The sequence below is a fragment of the Quercus lobata genome, chromosome 6 (assembly GCF_001633185.2).
Source record: "Quercus lobata isolate SW786 chromosome 6, ValleyOak3.0 Primary Assembly, whole genome shotgun sequence".
Classification (NCBI taxonomy): Eukaryota; Viridiplantae; Streptophyta; class Magnoliopsida; order Fagales; family Fagaceae; genus Quercus; species Quercus lobata.
The window spans coordinates 49,886,733-49,905,240 of NC_044909.1; the positions used below are offsets into that span (position 1 = coordinate 49,886,733).

Here is an 18,508-nt window from a genome sequence, read left to right on the forward strand (position 1 = left end):
TTCTTTTTTTGCATAAGAAGCGTGTCTCCTGATCTTTAAGCAATGGCTTAGTCAGTTTTGCCTTGGTGGATGCTGAAATATTGAATTTAATGCAAGAAATGTTAATAGTATCTCAATTCTCAACTACATAAAAAAATGAAAGAAGTCAACAAATTGTTGATATGATAGTAGCAGGCTCAACGGGAATGTTAATAGAATGATGGGATTATCATCTAAAACAAGTTAATAGAGAAAATTTTAAGGCAAATAAGAATTTGAGCAAATTAAACCCAATTTTAGGAGCAAATGATCAACCAATCATTTTAATATATGCAATAATAAAATACTTTACTTATTAGTCAGTAAAATCAAATGGACAACTTTTTTGCAATCAATTAGAATATGAACAAGAATATGATCCTTTGTCAATTGTTCAAAAATATTTCCTCCTTCAGGGAAAAAAAGGCTTATTTTATTCCAAATGATCTCAAATAAAAAAAAAAAGGGTTGGAAGAATATACTTTTGTAGACACTAAGGGCTTGCTTGGTTTAGAGGTGTTTTGAGTGATATGATCCAAAACTCATAACTGAGTTATCAAAAAACATGGGACCCACATAATTTTTTTTTGTTTGGCTTGATTTCCTAATCTTGTTTTTATCACTCAAAAATTTTGAGTGAGAGTGATGAAAACCGAAAACATCAAATTGGTGTTTTCAGTTTCTGAGATACATAACTCAGTGGTAGGATTGTAAATTTTTGACCTCTGTGGGGCTCATATGTGTTGATGGCGTTACCTCTCTCTTACTTTATTCTCTCTCTTTCTTCTCCCACTTCTCTCTCTCTCTCTCTCTGTTTTTTCTTTCTTTCTTCCTTTCTCTGGTTCATCCCAGTTCCGCTAATGACCCAAAAAAGGAAAACCACGAGATCATGATCGCTGGTGTTGGTTCAGCCCAGTTCCATTGCCACCATCAAAGTGAGAGCCTTGAAACACCAAGACCATGATCGTCGGTGTTGGGTTTTGATTTTGTCGTCGTGATTTTGTCGCTGGTGTTGGGTTTTATTTTTATTTTTATTTATGTATCTGTTTGATTTTGTCGATGGTTGATGAATGAGTTTTGTTGATGGTTGACGAGTTCTGTTGATGGGTTTTATTTTTATTTTGATGAATGGGTTTTGATTTTGTCGATGGTTGATAAATGAGTTTTGTTGATGGTTGCTGGGTTTGTGGTGGTGGATCGGTTTGTAGTGGTTGATGGTGGCCAGTGGTTGGGTTAGTGGTGGTGGAGGATTGGTAGTGGTTGATGGCGTCGGTGAGTGGCTATGGGTTGAAGGGAGGGAGAAGATAGAGAGATAGAGATGGAGAGACGCGGGTAGCAACAATAGCAACATTGGATAGTGTTAGTGGTGGGGTCCACGGTTTTGGGGAAAAGTTGTAGAGATATGTAACTGAGAACTGAGTCCAAACACGTGTTTTGCAATTTTTGAGTGAAGGTGAGGTTTGAGAATTGAGTTATGAGTTTTGGGTTTGAGTTATGGGTTTTGAAAACTGGGATATCACTAAACCAAACAGGCCCTAAAATTCTCATTTTGAGTGCGATGTTAAAAAAAAATTGTTAAGTTGGTCTTAGCAAAAATCAAGTACAAGGTCAAGTCCAAGGTTCAACTCAAGTTGTGAGATCAATGTAATTTTACCATGGAGGTAAAACAAAATCAACTCTAAAATCTAATTGTCTTTCTCTTTCTTTCAGGGAACAAGCTGAGTTTTTGCCTTTCTAATTGTCTTTCTTAAAACGTATGTTTGCCCAATGACAACGCTTACCCAAACCCTTAGCTACCATAAATGGTGCTCATGAGAAATCAAACCCAAAACTTACGAGACCCGAATGGGATTGATCCATATGATTTATAACTATAAAACTAGTTATTTCTACGGATGAATATCTTGAAGTCTTGAACTATAAAATGGGATGGGCCTCTTGCTTTTCCCAAATGCGAATCCCTAACTATAGGTAGTGTGAAATGTCCAATTTGTTAACAAAGGCATTCCATCTAAAATTGCGATACAATTATTTAAGGCACTTAATGTGAAAAATCAATGCAAATTAGGTTGTAACTCGTGTTTTTCCACAAAAATATTTAACGATAATAATGATGAGGTGATCACATTAGTATTAGCATTTATATAATAATATTTAAAAGTTGAAGCGTAACATTAAATATTGTCATGTTGTTAAGCCATATCATTGACAACGTTACCATTTTTATTGATTTATTCCTCTAATAATATTAAACTATTTTTAGGGAAAAAATCCATCGAAGATAAATGTGTAAAGTCAATTAGTTAATATATTTAATATTGTCACGCTCCTATTGAGCCACATCATTGGCTATGTCACCATTTTTTTTTCTTTGATTTGATAATATTAAATCAGCCAAGATATTATTAGGGAGAAAAATCAAACAAGATGAATGTGTAACATCAATTGGTTAATATATTTAATATTATCAAAAAAATTAGAAGAAAAAATAATAATAAAAAATGTTGATGTGGTCAATGATTCAGTTCACTTTGGTCCATTTCGGTCGAGCTTATTCTATTATGTCCATTTGGTACACTTCGATCCACTTCTATCTACTTCGGTCCATTTCGGTCTTCTTTAGTCCAAATCGGTACACTTCGGTCCAATTCATTTCATTTTGATAGGTCAAGAATGTATTGACTCATTTTGGTAAATTAATCAATTAATTAACCATGTAAATTAATTAGATTCAATTACATGCAATAAGCGTGGTAGTATAAATAAATTATCGACTAAGTTAAATGCAGCGGAAAATAAATTTGACATGATGATTTGTTTACAAATGGGGAAAACCACCAAGGCAAAACCCCACCGAGTGAATTGTAGGTCACTACTCCCGAGAATCCACTATTATCAAAACAAGCGGTTACAAGTAAAGGAATCCCAGTACCTTATACTAACCTACAATTGAACCCTTACCCCAATACACAATTGGACTTGTAATGTAATGACAATCTCTTCTTTCAATACACGACTTTCTGTATGTGACTATCCAATTGATGCACGGATCTCAGTACGTAATTGACACACCAACTTGAGAAGGATGTTGGCTGCAAAGTTCTTCAATTCATCCAGACGATGAAGATCAAGAATATTCTTGGTCACAAAACCCTACGGCATACAAATGTAGTAACTTCTTCAAGAGAAAGATGAACTAGAGCATATGTCTCTGGTCACAATATGCTTATATAAAACCTTTGCATCAAGTGAGACGACCCTTAAAATAATCCTTATATATGTCTAGAGTTGTGAGAAAAGAAAACCTAAACACATAGCTTGGATATGCGTGAAAAATTGATTTGAAAAACTGATTTTCGTAATTCTTGATAGATACAGCCGTCAAGCTTGTCTGTCGAGCTTCACCTTTTAAATCTCGATAGATACATCTGTTAAGTTATCTATTGAGTTTTAAAGAACATCACTTCTTCACTTGATTCTTGGACAGATTTGCATAGTTTCAATATTTGGATTTGAACTCTTATTTCTTGAAGTATTGAACACATCCTAAATCTACCTAATTACAAGTAAAATGCGTTTTGTCAAAAAATTAGCCAATTCTAAATGACATATGTTCTTAACATGATCTGCATATGTCCTAACACATTTCGGTCCAATTTGGTACACTTTGGTCCACTTCGGTCTATTTCAGTCCAATTTAGTCTACTTTGGTTCACTTCGATCAATTTTGGTCTATTTGGTCTACTTTAGTCCATTTGGTCCACTTCAGTCCATTTTAATGCACTTACTTAAGAATTGGAAGAGACAGGTTCGGGTTGAGAGTACCTATTCTATATCAGAATTTATATAAAAAATATAGATGACAAAAAGTAATTTTTTTATTTTCACTTGTTTAATTTAATGATTTGTTGTATTATCTTTTTTAATGTTCTTTTTCCCCCTTAGATTAGTATATTAATTTTTGAGTGAATTACACAATTTTAGAGTTTTGATATGATATAATTTTAATTTGAAGAAAAATTCTATGTCTGATAGAAATTAGGAGATTGCTATAACTGTGTTTCTCTTAACCTTTAAATGATTCACTTGAGCAAATAAAAACTTTTTTATATTGACATGTGAAGCTCATCTTGCAATGTATAAGTTATTTAACATACCATGACAAAAATTTCTTTATAAATAAATTTATTGTCCTCTTCATTCTTTAACAAGAATGATTATATATATTTTCATACAAACCCTCAAAATAGTTAATATGACAATACAAGCTGTACGAAGCATGCTCTTTATGTTGATAACTCTATTGTGTGGTTGGAAGAAGCACCAAATTACTTTTACTGAACAAAAATTAAAAAAAAAAAAAATATATATATATATATATATATATGTATATATTGACACAAAAAATTTTAACTGTGTCATGCATTGCGTAAGCCTGTGACTAGTTGAGTATTATGAATGAGTAACTTGACATTAAAATTATGAAAATTAAAATGAACGGCTTGCGCAAAATTAAACTATAATTAAAGTCTAATTTGGATTTCATTTGAATTCTGATTATGCTTTGATTTTAGTATATTATGATGTTTACATTAACTATCAGATTGTTCAATCATTATAAAGCAAAAACCAAAAAAGAAAACCAAAGCAACCGTTTACTCCATTAGTCCCAAGTGCTATAGATGCTTGTAGACCCCTCTTCTCTCATTCGTTATATTATTTTTAACTTTAATTACATTTGAGATTTTAATCCAATTTTTTTATGTAAATTAATTTTAATAACGTCTTTATTTGAACTTACAATTTAAATTCGTAAGTTTTTAATCATCATTGTCATAGTTTTTAATGTAAACTAGTACATTAAAAATAAGATTTGAAATTCTGTTTTCTTACTATTTTGTTTTTTTTAATCCAAGTTTCACATATTTATTTGGGTAATGCTATGAATACAATAAAAAGCCACAACAATTTTACAACACTCTCAAATTAACATGCAACTCACACATGGGGCCTAGCACAATTTTCAAATTTTTTTTTTTATATAAATAATACGAGATGCTAATTTAGGAATGTTGTGAAATTATTGTGATTTTTTGTTATATCCGTTACATTACTCTATTTATAATACTAAATTCAGTTTTTATTAGTTTTGAATTTTGGCATCCTGTCATAATTTACTTTTGCAATCTCCTCTTTAGAAAAAAACTTTTGCAATTTGGCTTGATTGATTTGGTCTAAAAAAAAAAAAAAAAAACTATTAATAGACTTAATTGGTTTGGTCTAAAAAAAATGAATTACCCATTTGGTCCATAACCTTTATGCTGTGTGTCAAATTGGTTTATAATCTTTTAAATGTATCAATTTAGTCCATAATTTTTTGATATTGTGCCAAAATGGTCCCTAATGGATGAAAAATGCTGATGTGATTAATAACCAAATTAAAATATTATTTTTATGCCACATGGACTTCCGCATAAGCTACCACATGACATTAATTAAATAAAAAAAAAATTAAGGATTAAATCTCTCTCTCTCTCTCTCTCTTAGCTTCCATGACTGAAGCTTAGTCTTTAAACTCCATTAATGCTGCTTGCCACCGGTGGTGGTCTCCAAACCCAAAGCTCTCTCTTATTTTCTTTCTCGACCTCACTCTCTGTGAACCACCATGAGAGAGAATTGAAGAGAAACCCTAATCCAATTGAAGAGAGAGAGGAAAAGAGAGAAACCCTAACCCCTAATTTCAAATGAAGACTCCAAGAGAGAGATTTAGTCTTCTACTTTTTTTCCTTAAAATGAGTTGGGTATTAAATTGGTGATTTGTTGGGTAAATAATGGGTAACTTTGTCAACGCCCAATTAAAACTTATGATAATTGGGTCTAAACTCATTTGACCACCCAAATAAGTTTTGGGTGGGTTTGAGATGATTTTGACACCCCTACTTGTGCCTCAACACCTCCCTTTTTTTGAATGGTAGGATTATATAAAACTAAAAATTAAGAAGTATTTACCCATTATATATATATATATATATATATATAGATATTAATGGCATGTTTGGTAGACTGTAATTGACACTATAATGTAATAGTTATTTCCATGGTTTTTAGCTATTCTTTAATTTTATTATGTTTTTATTATAAGGAATAGTAATTTTTTATGAATAGCTATTTTTTAAAATGAAGAATAACTATTATTCTCTAAAAGGGTTGTAATAACTAGTCTTGTAATAATTTCTAAAATTAATATGTTTCCAAATAAACGAACTTTCTATATACACATAAAAATAACAAAAAATAACAAATCTTTATCTCAAAATTTTTTAAAAATATATTATTTTTAAGAAAATAAAATTGTATGAGTAAAATATTTTCTAAAATAAATCTTAATCTTTATTTTAATGTTACAACTCGCAACTAAACTTATGAATGATTTAGTTATTTCATTACACTTGTTACAAACCCATGGTTAGAACTCACCATTGAAAACTGGCTTGCAAGGGGAGGGTGTCCAAGAACTTATAAACATATGGTTAAGCTTATATTGACCTCACCTATTAGTTATTTTAATCTAGTCTCTAGGTCCCCCCCTTGGGGATCCGACCGCAAAACCGCAACTCATTTGATCCCATACTTAATGAGTTACACCCGATTACTCAGGTGGTGGTTGTTTCTGATACCAAATGTTACAAACTCATGGGTAAAACTCACCCTTGAAAACTAGCTTGCAAAAGAAGGGTGCCAAAGAGCTTATAAAGACATAGTTAAGCTTATACTAAACCCATGTGGGACACTAAAATCATAACAACACTACATTTCATTCCGAGTAATAAAAATTATCATTCCTATTATAATCCGCCCAATTAATGAAGTTATGGACACATGTCCAACCTTTTACTAAGAGGTTAGCACATAGCAAAATGGTGTGAGGCGTATCATCTAGTGCAAATAGCGGACGGTTTAAGTATCAATCTTAAAAATGGTCATTTCAGTTGTGTTTGGGATAACTTATATTGGATAGCTTATTTTAGTATTTAGCTTATTTTTACAACCATTCATGGGTTCCATTCCGCTTTTTGGTACTATTCATGGATTTCACTATATTATTTCAACTAACTTTTAACTTTATCTATAATACTTTCAGCTAAATAAGCTGTTCCAAAATAGATGAAAATTTGAGGGTTATGTCACTTGCCATACTAGTTTGGGCAATCTAGCCTTATAATTTAATTGACACCATTTGATTTTTTCAAAAAAAAAAAAAAAAAAACATCGGAAGATTCAAAACCATGCATATTGTTGCCCGTAGAAAAGGGTACAATAGGTCTGTTTTTTGGTTTTTTTCATTGATATATCATAGCTGGCCTCTAACGTGGGTCGCTACTCCAACGTGCCCTCCTTTTTCTTTCTGTCTCTCTGTCCTAGCTGTGAATGAATGAACACACACAAAGAAAAAAAAAAAAAAAAAAAAAAAAAAAAAAAAAGTCGAATAAGGTGCATGATAAGGCCAAATTCCTTTTATTTCTAAAAATCTAGAGATCCTCATTTAATACAAGACCGGGTCTCTTGGTTTCCCTTTCCCAACACAAAGGAAAGAAAAAAAATGGAAAAAAAGATTGATGAAGGTCAACTGTTTCATTTTTAATAAAACATCAAAGCTGTAAATCATTCTTCCTTTTGCCTGAAATTTTCATCCACAAATCATGTCATCTAGTTTCATTGTCTTTCTTATTGAATGACAAAGAAAACAAAAACAAATTGGTTTCCGGCAGCCACTCCAGGAAGCCATCATACTGATCATCTCCTGAGGGTAGGCCTATTGCAAACCCCACTTATACATTTTTTTTGCCCCTTATATTCTCCAACAAGAATTATTTAGTTAGATCTAATTTTCTTTATTATTTTTGAATGCTATTAATTTTGTATCTAGTTATCAATTTGTAACACAACAACAATGTTGTTCGCATTGTTGGCAAGATAACATACAATCATTCTCCTTTTATCATATATACAATACAAAAAACTGCACCCATCAACAAGAATTGTACAGGGTACTGAATTGTGTGGGGATCATGACAGAAATGGATGACTCGGGGGAAAAGAAATCAGGTTGTGGCCTCTTAAATGCAGTATTCGGTAGACGTGGTTTTTGGCCAAGAAGAGCTACCTCTACCGGTTCTATTCACTCGGGAAATGGTCCTGAATTTGTCAAGACACCAAGCACTCCAAATTCAAGAAGGCGGCGAAGTGACTCTGACGAAAGCTCATTCATTGAGAACTCACCTAATACGTCAGAGCCGACGACTATACCTGTGGCTAGCCCTACACAAAATCCTCAAAGGGCACCTGCTGTATATAATCAAGTCCAAGGTAGAAGACCCTCCAATCAGGTTGTAATTGTACCCTCATCAGGCACAGGCTCAACAACAAAGATAGCTCCGAATCAAGGATATGTTAACCAAGGCAGAAGGGTGCCAAGGGAAGCCATTGGAATTTCTGGTGAGCTAGAAAGTATGATTGTGGATCATCAAAAGGCAAAGGGAGGTAATAATCTTGTTCGCGCATCATCTGGCAATTTAATGCTTTTTGGCAATTTAGGTAACTTAAGGCAGCCAGGAGGAGGAAATGTGAATTCATATAATGTTGTTAACCATCCTCCTAAGGCTGGAAGAGAAGAAATTCCAACGCCAAAAGGAAATAACTCAAATTACTCAAATGGGGTAAGGGGAAATGTGGTAACAAGTACTTATGGAGAAGGAAAACCCAGTCTAGAAAATTCCTTGTGCCGAGCTCTCTCAACCAGAATGGATCCTGAGACATTGAAGATTATGGGCAATGAGGATTACAAGAATGGAAGATTTGCTGAAGCCCTGGCCTTGTATGATGCAGCAATTTCCATTGACCCCAATAAGGCTTCATATAGAAGCAACAAAAGTGCTGCATTAGCCGCTCTTGGTAGGCTTCTTGAAGCAGTTTTTGAGTGCAGGGAAGCTATTCAAATCGAACCTCATTATCAAAGAGCTCATCATCGTTTGGCAACATTATACTTAAGGTAAGGAATTAAAACTATTTATTCCTAGACAATATGAACAATCATATGTACTTCCCTAGAATAATTTCTTTTTGCTAGTCTGTGCATTTTTATTCCTGTTAGACATTATCATTCTTATAATTTTGAGAATATATTTCTGCATACAGATTAGGGGAAGCAGAAAAGGCATTGTATCATTTTAAACATGCAGGACCAGAGGCGGACCCTGATGACATAGCCAAAGTGAAATCGCTTCAGGTCCATCTCAACAAGTGCACTGAGGCTCGCAAATTCCGAGATTGGAACACCCTGATTAAGGAAGCTGCATACGCTATTTCTGCAGGTGCAGATTCAGCACCACTGGTAAGCCATAAGTAATAGAATTGGTCTCTTATTAATTTTGCACTTTATATGAATCTGTCAACCTTTGTAAGTGTGCATCTGTGACTCATTGCCCTGGTTGTTGCTTTGAAAAGATATTTGCTCTGCAAGCTGAGGCCCTGTTGAAGCTCCATAAGCATCAAGATGCAGATGAAACAATGTCAAAGGGTCCAAATTTTGAACTTGACTCATGTACTAGATTCCTTGGGCCTATTGGTAGTGCAAATTTGTTAGCTATACGTGCTCAGGTTGACTTGGCAGCTGGCAGGTTAGCGTGTTCTATATGGTTAATTAAAATCATAGCCCTGGTGTCTAGTATGAAGTATCACACACACTTGGATTTCAAAGCAAATGTTCTGGCAAAACATGAAAAATGTTCCCTTTTCTTTTTGGCAAGTAACCCACACCTAACAAACATTGAATTTAATCATTATTCTAACGGTCTACTCCTGATTGATCAAGATTTTTGTCTATCAAATTTAAGTATGCCTAGTTGAAGCACAACCTCACATGTTCTTTTATTAGGCAAATAAGAAAACTGTTGGTGTCCAATGGCTTAACAGATTTGATGATGCATTGGAGTCAGCTCAACGAGCAGCTCGTCTTGACTCAAACAATAGGGAAGCAAAAATGGCGATGAGGAAGGCTCGCGCTATTTCAGCAGCTCGATCAAAAGGTAACGACCATTTCAAGGCATCAAGATTCTCCGAGGCATGTGTTGCATACGGGGAGGGACTTGAGAATGACCCATACAATTCAGTGTTATTGTGCAACCGAGCTACTTCTCGGTCCAAACTCGGCCAATTTGAGAAAGCAGTGGAGGATTGCACTGTTGCCCTCAACTTGAGACCCTCTTACAGCAAGGCCAGACTAAGAAGAGCCGATTGCAATGCCAAGGTGACTAAAGTTCCTTTTTTTTATTCTTTTGCAGACTATATACCATGTTAAAAATTCAGTAACTGAATTGCGGTATTTAACTCAAATAAACAGAACTTTCAGTCTAGTAGTACTACTTGAAATGTAATATGAGAAATTTTTTTTTTTTTTTTTTTGGTGAACAAAAATTGGGTAGAGGGGGGTGACCAGTGTGGCTTCCTTACTTAGGCGTAACCATAATAGCACCCTACCCGCTCCCGGGCGAGACCCCATACTCCCGGTCTGTGAAAAACTCACTTATTATTCTTTTGGACCGTTTGGGATGGAGATGGGATATAAGGAGCACTAACACACAGCTAGTTGTTGAGGCTCGAATCCAAGTCCTGAGACTTGTCAGCTCGGTATCTTACCAACTAGGCCACCCGAATGTTGGTAATGTTATATGAGAATGGCATATCAACATATAAGAAATCTAATAATGCATTTCAAGTAACATTTTACGGTTAGAATTTTATTTCTTAATATTAAATAGTACACATGGTGTCATGTCATTTAAAATTTTAAATAATATTATACTAAATATACATTTAAGATTTGTAATATTTTATCTGAACTTATATGAATTCATTTCAAAAATAGAGGTACCTTAGTTTGATTTTAAGCCGTGAAATTGAGAACCCAAAAATATAGTTGTTTAGCAATGTTCTTAGGCAGTGAATAATTAAAAATTTGTTTGGATGTTAAATATGTAGTTGGGAAAATGGGAAGCTTCAATACAAGACTACGAGGTGTTATTAAAGGAAAGTCCAGGAGACGAGCATGTAAGCCAAGCCTTGTTGGATGCCCAGGTACAGCTCAAGAGACAACGTGGTGAAGACGTTAATGGCACGATGAATGGTGGATCTGACTCGGTCATCGTCCTGTATTAAGAGAGACAGAGAGACACAGAGAGTTTTAGATATGGAGATGTGAATGGCACAATTTTTTTTTTTTGTTTTTTCTTTTATAGCAAGATGTAATAGGCCTATTAGGTATACTTTTTTCTCAATTTGTTTATGTATAGTTCAAATGCGTGTAATCTTTTTTTTTTTTTTTAATCTCAGAATTTGATTGAAAATTTCAAATTCCTGTGGAAAGGAACTAATTGATTTTTTATTTTTTATTTTATTTTATTTGTCACAATACAGCTCATTTAGCTTTACTCCATAGAGTGGTGTGTGGAACTGTGGAAGTGTTCTTATTAGCATGTCGGAATATATGGTTTGGCATTTCATCTATTTTCCCCCTCGTTTGTATGTAAATTTTGTTTATTTATTGCTTATTGGGATTTATTAATAACAATAGTGATAGTTTGTGACTATTACGAAAAAGACACAATTTTGAAAAGTGGCACGTCCATAATATTTTAACAACAAAAATCTTAAGTAATAAGTTGATATTGGTTCCAATTTGAATTCACTAATGAAATTATTTTTTTGTAAACGTGGCATTTCTCACCAGCTTTATGTAATGTGGGTTCCAAGAAAAAATAAAATGAATAAAGAAGAAGAAGAAGAAGTAGAAGATGTTCAAAAGGTGTTGAATCAGAAATTTTTTTGCAAGTATAACTATGGTTGCTTCTAGTCATTGTGCTGAATTTGGAAAATTTTGCTGCCCATATAATCTTTATTATTGGAACCATCTTCATTGCAAAGGAATCAAATTCTTGCTCCAATTGAATTCACATGGCCATTGTATCACAAAATTAATGACATACATACATACATACATATATATATATATATATACACACACATATATATATATATATAAATATATATATATATATATATAACACTAGTTGATAAAGGACAAAGAAAATAACTTGGAAGAGGTCAGGCTTGAGATTTGCTCCCTCTATTTGATTAGGTGAAAATATTTTATGGAAAATGAGTCATTTTCCAAAAGGCATTTTTTATATAATTATTTCATTTTTCAATATTTGGTAAAAACTTGTTAAAAAACAATTTTCTAACTTTCCTTATTTAGTTTGTTATGAGATAGAATTGTTTTAAAAAGAAAAAAGAAAAAAGAAAATAATCTCTAAAAATAAGTTATATTTTTTATGTTGACTAAAGATTAGTTTTCTTTTGACTAATTTTTTTTATACTACCAAATACTGGAAAATAAGAAAAACTATCTTTATATAAGATTTTTTTATAAAAACAAACAGAACTAAGTAGGGAGGGAAGTGAGTCATACCCACAAATGGAACCATTATTTAAAGGCGTTGGTTTCTACTTTAGGGCTGTTTGGAGGCTATATTTATATAGTTTTTTGTTCTTAAAACCAAAAATAGTGGATTCCCCATTTAAATTTATAGTTTAGTTGGTGTTTTCTAAATACATTTTTTAGAAAACAGTTTCCTTATTTCGTTGTTGAAAATAAGATTTTGAAAACAACTGAGAGAGTTTTAAGAATACCAAAATTAATTTTAATGGTATAGTTGTAATTTGTAAATAAATTGAAAATAGTGAATCCCACAGATTTGCAAAAAAAGTTCAGTCTCTACAATTTAGGAGCTTATCATTATCATAACAAATTTACAACAAAACTTATCATTAAAAAAAAAAAAAAAAAAAAAAAAAAAAAAAAAAAAAAAAAACTGAAAACAACAAATTTGCACTAAATGAGAGAGAGAGAGAGAGAACGAATAGGTTTGTTGTATTGTTAGTGTTGATTTTTTTTTTTTTTTAATATATCTTTTACTGCCATTGGTTTTTTTTTTTTTGGGTTACCTAATCCATTTGTGTTCTATTTTAACGTTAGTTTTATTTTAATATGTAATCTACCAGCTAATTTTTGTCTCAAAAATATAAAATGATCTTCCAAACCTTTTTTTTTTTTTCAATATTTTGAAAATTCTTGTGGGGGTTGAAAACAGAATGATACAAATACCTGCTTAAGTAAAAATTCTTTCTGGCATCACAACTAATTTATATTGGTTAAGGAATGATTAATCCACAATGGGAGATTTGAACAAGAAGTAGATATCAAAAGTATGGATCTTGTATAAACCTATGAACATAAGAAGAAGCTTGCCCAAGATACTAACATCCAAGAACAAGTGTACATTCACTTTGCAATTTCTCTCTCCATAATTTTCTCCACCCTAGATAATGTATGTCCAACCTCTCTTTATATTCCTCTCTTGCCTTCTTTCTTGGAATGTGATGTCATCATACAGTTGGTAAGATACTTGTTCCTTTAGACACCTATTCCCTTTTTTTCATGGTGAAGAAAGATTTTTTGGACTTAAAGTACTATTGAGACCAGTCATTCAATAATAAATGTGATTGTGTTAGGTAAGTGGGTCTAATTAATGCGGAAGTGATTATTGCTTTAACAAGAAGTCTTCCTTTAGGTCCTTGGATGTTTCTCCATGACTCCAAGCTCTTCCCCAGATGCTTCGAGGGTCTCGAGGTCCTTGGTGAATCTACCCAAGGAGCCGTAGCTAATAGACTTCAGCTAGTGGGCACTATTCCCCGAGGTCTAACTTTAACTTAATGGGCTCAGGACCTTACTTTCCTAGTAGAGAGCCGGCCTTCTAGGAAGGCCCAATGTCATCTAATGCTAAAACCACTCCCCTACGATTCTTAAAAGTGGAAGTCAAACAAGTATAATGCAAAAATTGTCCTCTAAAAACTAGTTTCAAATTCAATTTTTTGAAAACTACTTTTGCACTGTTTTAAGAACAAAAACAAAAATCCACCTATCAAACAAACCCTTAACTTCTCCAATTTTTGCTTCAATCTCTTGGGTTTTCTCCATTTTTTATCCTCACCTAGAACTCATTGGTGCCGGTGTGATGATGAATATTTAATTAGGAAAAAAAAAAAAAAAAAAAAAAAAACTAGACCAGAAAACTGGTGCCAAATAGTGCAAGTGATTTTTTGAATTGGGAAAATGGATTTTGAGAACACTAAAAAAATAAAATTTTGAAAATGAAGACTTAAAACAAGAACAACAAAACCAAACAGGGCTTTAATTGGTGGGGCCTATACAAAATGAAAACTAAAAACATTCTGTTTTCAGAGGAACCAAACATGGTCAATTGTTTAGGGAGAAAGGAGAAAACAAAAAAAGAGAGATGCAGAGCATATTGGAGTCATCCCCATTGGATCCTCGAATATTCCTCAAGTGTTTGACATCTATTTCAGCTCTTAAAGGCTCGAAAGAGTGCTCCCTTTTGTAATGACTATAGGAATTAGGATATAACTATCATCCTGTTTATACCTTTTGTAATTAGTTTTGTTGGGCCAACTCATAGGTCTTGTTTGTAGTTCCTATCAATGAGAAATAAATTGCATTATATTAATTTTTACCCACTACACATTTCAAATAATAATAAATCATTGATTTTTATCTTAAAAAAATACTAACAAATTCATAATAAAATACGTTATAAATTGAAATTTTCTCTTTAAATAAAATCTTGATAATAAAATCCCCAATTTATTATAAAGTTGGAACCAGTATTCCTAAAATATTAATTATTATGTAGGTTTATGTCCAACAGTTTATTTCATGTATTGTGTAAAAAAAAATGATAATTTTTAAGATGATAATAAATTGAACCAAACTCTTTCCATGTGATCCGATCCGACATTTTTTTTTTTTTTCAAAAGAAACCAGAGCTTTAGGACAGAGCCTGTTAGAATCTGACTCTGACATACCAAATAATGAAAATAAAAATGCTTTAAGCACCCATTACCAATAGATCAGAGTAAGGCATCGTTCCTTAATTAAAAATCGTTCACATTAAAAATATCCAGACCATACCAATATTAAAGACTGTGACGACAAAGTTGTAACTTTGTCTGATTCTAATAAATAGATCCATTCTCACCAACAAACAACGCAGATCCAGCAAATCTTAAAACTCATACATCATTCAATCTTCATCTTCATCTTACTCCACATTAAATAGTAATAATTATTATTTAGCAGAAAAACTTAGCAAATTACAACTCTTAATAAACCTAATAATTAACCTTAGCATCACCAACAACCCTTCGTTTATTACACACTAGATTTAAGCTGACCACGTCGATTCTTCTCCGAATCGTCGTACGGACAGTAGTTCCTAATGGCGGTGAGCTCGTACGGCGCCGTATCGAGCGCGAGCCACTGCTCCACGGTGAACAACTGCTGAGTGCAGGAGGTGTGGACCCCAGTCGTCGTCACCTCCACGTAATTAACGTACCACCCGTGGTGGGCACCCGACCCGTCCGAAGTGAGATTCAAAGCGCAGATCGGAGCCGAAAGGCACCCGCCTCTGCCGCTGAAAATGTCCAGGTTGCCCCTCTCGTAGTAGTTGTGGCCTGGCTCCATCAGTCCGCCCCAGTACTCTAGGTTCTTGATCTCCACGTACTCGCCGTACTCGTCGTACAGCCTCGCTCCGATGATCGAGTCCGTGCCTCCTTTTATGACCGACCCGGTCCTGATGTACACAGTGTACACACAATCATCGTCCTGTTAACAACAAAAAAAAGTTAGTTAGAAATTGCAACTGCTAAGATGGTTATGAAGATATTAGATTTGATGAGCATATTACGGAAGATTGGGCTATGGAGAGAACGCAGAGGAAAAGGATGAAGAAGAAGTTGGTGTTGAGAGCCATTGGGAAATTGAGATTGCGATGTGTGAAGCTTCGTTGTGTTTGGCTATATATATCATGAGCAATGAGGAAATCGAGGTGGGGGAGACACGATCATGTTATACAAAATACGACATCGTTGTGTGGTACGCGACAAAAGATGTGTGATGAAATTACAAGATTGACACTGACATACTGTGTGCCAACGTGGAGATAGAATCTCCTGCGCCAAATGTATGACATGGACCTCATACGTCCGGCCCATAAAAGATTTTTCTGTGAAAGTAATAGCAATCACTAATGAGTGTGTAAGTGAGGAATGAAAAAAAAAAAAAAAAAAAAAAAAAGAACAGGGCAAGGTTACCTGTAACGTACGTCCCACCGAATTGATAGGAAAGACTTTAATTATTTTGGCTGGTTCTTCTTTATTTTGAGCTAAGGATAAGAATGCTCTCCAACCCTATCGAGAGAGATATCATGAAAAGCATATTCTAGTGGGAGGCAAAAAAGTACCCTACCGAAAATAGAGGAGAACAAAAACGTGGAAATTGGTAACGAGTTAGCTGGGTTGTCAAGACTCAATAGTCAATACAACCATCTATAACTTCTATCATAGCAACTGGTAGGGTCCTCTTTTTGCCTTTTTTTTTTTTTTTGATAACTATTACACTAGGAATATTGGGGCTTGCCATCTATACCTTGTATAGTGTTTGCTTGTCACTGAAATAATGAGTGATCTCATTTGTATTCTTTTCTTTGGTTAAATTGTGTACATTGTCGGCTTGAACTCAGCTTGAGAAAAGACTTGTTTATGGTTATTTAATTAGCAAATGAGTCAAGCTTAAGTCCAAATTTTAGACTTGACTATTAAACAAGTCGAACTCACACATAATATTGTGTTCATGTACAAGCTTATGAGTACGAGGCTAGATTAAAAAGTATGTATAAATTACGTGTTTATATGTACAAATGTTTATAATAAACTTAATAAGACATTAGATTAGATTGCATAAGTTTGGGAAAAAGTTCATAAGACATCAAATTATTATTTATAATTTATTGATAATATAAATAGTTAATTTTGTAGTTAAATTATTAATACATTTTAACAATATAAGGCTAGTGGATCGAATTTTTATAAATTTATAATTATATTTGATAAACTCAAAAAAAAAAATTTCAATTATAATTTGGTTATTAATTATTAGCATATATATATATATTTATAAGTTGGTATAAAAAAACATAGTCATAAATTTTACTACATATTGGAAAACAATAAGTCAATCAAGTTGTTTGTAAATGAGTTGGAGCTTGTTTGATAAGAATATGAATTAAGTTTGAACATATAATCTAGTTTGGTGATTAACTTGAGCTCAACTCATGTTTAAAAAGAATTAAACGAATAATCCTGAAATTTTAACACTCGGCTCGGCTTAGTTTGTTAATAGCCCTATATCTAAGTTTTGGCTCACATTTTGTGGTGTCCACAAGTTAGGTTGAGTCAAGTTTGGGCTAAACCTAAACCTGACTTGATCCCATCGAATGGCTACAAATGTTGACCTATCGTCAACTGAATAGCACCACTGGTTTGGATCAAACCAATTATCCATGATGACAGATTAGGTCGAGTTGAAATAGTTAAAGAGAATGAATAATCGAGATATGGTGGAACTTGTCGAAGATTGCGAGATCTCGATCAGATATCGCTAGAGATCATGAGATCTCTACAGATTTGAGTAGAATCTTGGACGGCAATAGAAGGAGATTTGATTTAAAATGGAGAATAGGTCGGATTCTGGGCACCTTTTGGCAATATCACGAGTTTTGGGTAAAAGGTCAGTTGAATTGGTTCGAATTGAGTTTTGAAGGGGTAGACTCACAAGTAGGGATGGCAACGGGTCGGGTTTGGATCGGGTTTCTTTATATCCGGACCCGACCCGCGGATCTGTATCTCTTACCCGAACCCGACCCGATTAATAAACGGATTTTTTTCCCAGGCTCCAAACCCGGCCCGTCGGGCCCCACGGGCCCCGCGGGCCCCGACCACTTTAGGGCCCATTCCTAAGCCCTAATGGCCTAAACCGTGGCCCAATTTTTTTTAAAAAAAAAATTCCGTAATTAATTTAATAAATCTCAGATTCTACACTAATTTAATTTATAATAATTATTTTAGATTTCTACAATAATTTTAGATTTCAAATTTCACATAAATCTACAATAATTTACTTATAATTTCTCATTTTCCCTTTCAAAACACAACCCCAAATACAGAAATCACAAGAAATAATACATAAAAATCACAAACCCATACATAAATCCTATACACATAACCCAAATACATAAAAAAAAAAAAAATTCTTCCTTACAACAAGATTTGCCGCAAGTTCAAATATATACAAAATAAATCCCCCAAATCCAAATCCGGGACCATTACATCAAGTTCAAAAATCTACAAAATAAATCCCACAAATGAATATACACAATAATACCCCTTTCAGGCACCAAGTAATGAACCCAAAAAAAAATGAAAAAAAAAAAAAGAGATCTTGGTGGTGGCAGATCTT

General features: G+C 33.5%; 2 protein-coding genes across 3 annotated transcripts; one reads left to right on the forward strand and one right to left on the reverse strand.

The window, feature by feature from the left end:
* Positions 1–7,656: 7,656 nt before the first annotated feature.
* Positions 7,657–11,397, forward strand: LOC115950547 (inactive TPR repeat-containing thioredoxin TTL3). 2 transcript variants are annotated; one of them, XM_031067737.1, is made up of 6 exons: positions 7,657–7,825; positions 8,095–9,067; positions 9,214–9,409; positions 9,523–9,695; positions 9,991–10,324; positions 11,056–11,397. In XM_031067737.1, the coding sequence occupies exons 2-6, from the start codon at positions 8,097–8,099 to the stop codon at positions 11,230–11,232; spliced, it is 1,851 nt and encodes a 616-aa protein (XP_030923597.1). In that variant the 5' UTR covers positions 7,657–7,825; positions 8,095–8,096; the 3' UTR covers positions 11,233–11,397. The 2 variants fall into 2 exon arrangements, with proteins under 2 accessions (XP_030923597.1, XP_030923596.1); XM_031067736.1 differs by having other exon boundaries at positions 7,657–9,067.
* A 3,729-nt stretch (positions 11,398–15,126) lies between these two features.
* LOC115995180 (PLAT domain-containing protein 3-like) lies at positions 15,127–16,009 on the reverse strand. The gene is made up of 2 exons (XM_031119639.1): positions 15,900–16,009; positions 15,127–15,817 (listed from the first exon to the last, which is right to left on the reverse strand). The coding sequence occupies exons 1-2, from the start codon at positions 15,963–15,965 to the stop codon at positions 15,365–15,367; spliced, it is 519 nt and encodes a 172-aa protein (XP_030975499.1). The 5' UTR covers positions 15,966–16,009; the 3' UTR covers positions 15,127–15,364.
* Between the last annotated feature and the right edge of the window lie 2,499 nt (positions 16,010–18,508).

Excerpts from the sequence above, each read along its gene's own strand:
- LOC115950547 (XM_031067736.1), top strand. The coding sequence starts at position 8,088 with ATGACAGAAATGGATGACTCGGGGGAAAAGAAATCAGGTTGTGGCCTC. Across the intron at positions 9,068-9,213 it reads TTGGCAACATTATACTTAAG|ATTAGGGGAAGCAGAAAAGG; the intron begins GTAAGGAATTAA and ends TTCTGCATACAG. Across the intron at positions 9,696-9,990 it reads GTTGACTTGGCAGCTGGCAG|ATTTGATGATGCATTGGAGT; the intron begins GTTAGCGTGTTC and ends ATGGCTTAACAG.
- LOC115995180 (XM_031119639.1), bottom strand. The coding sequence starts at position 15,965 with ATGGCTCTCAACACCAACTTCTTCTTCATCCTTTTCCTCTGCGTTCTC. Across the intron at positions 15,818-15,899 it reads TCTCCATAGCCCAATCTTCC|GACGATGATTGTGTGTACAC; the intron begins GTAATATGCTCA and ends TGTTGTTAACAG.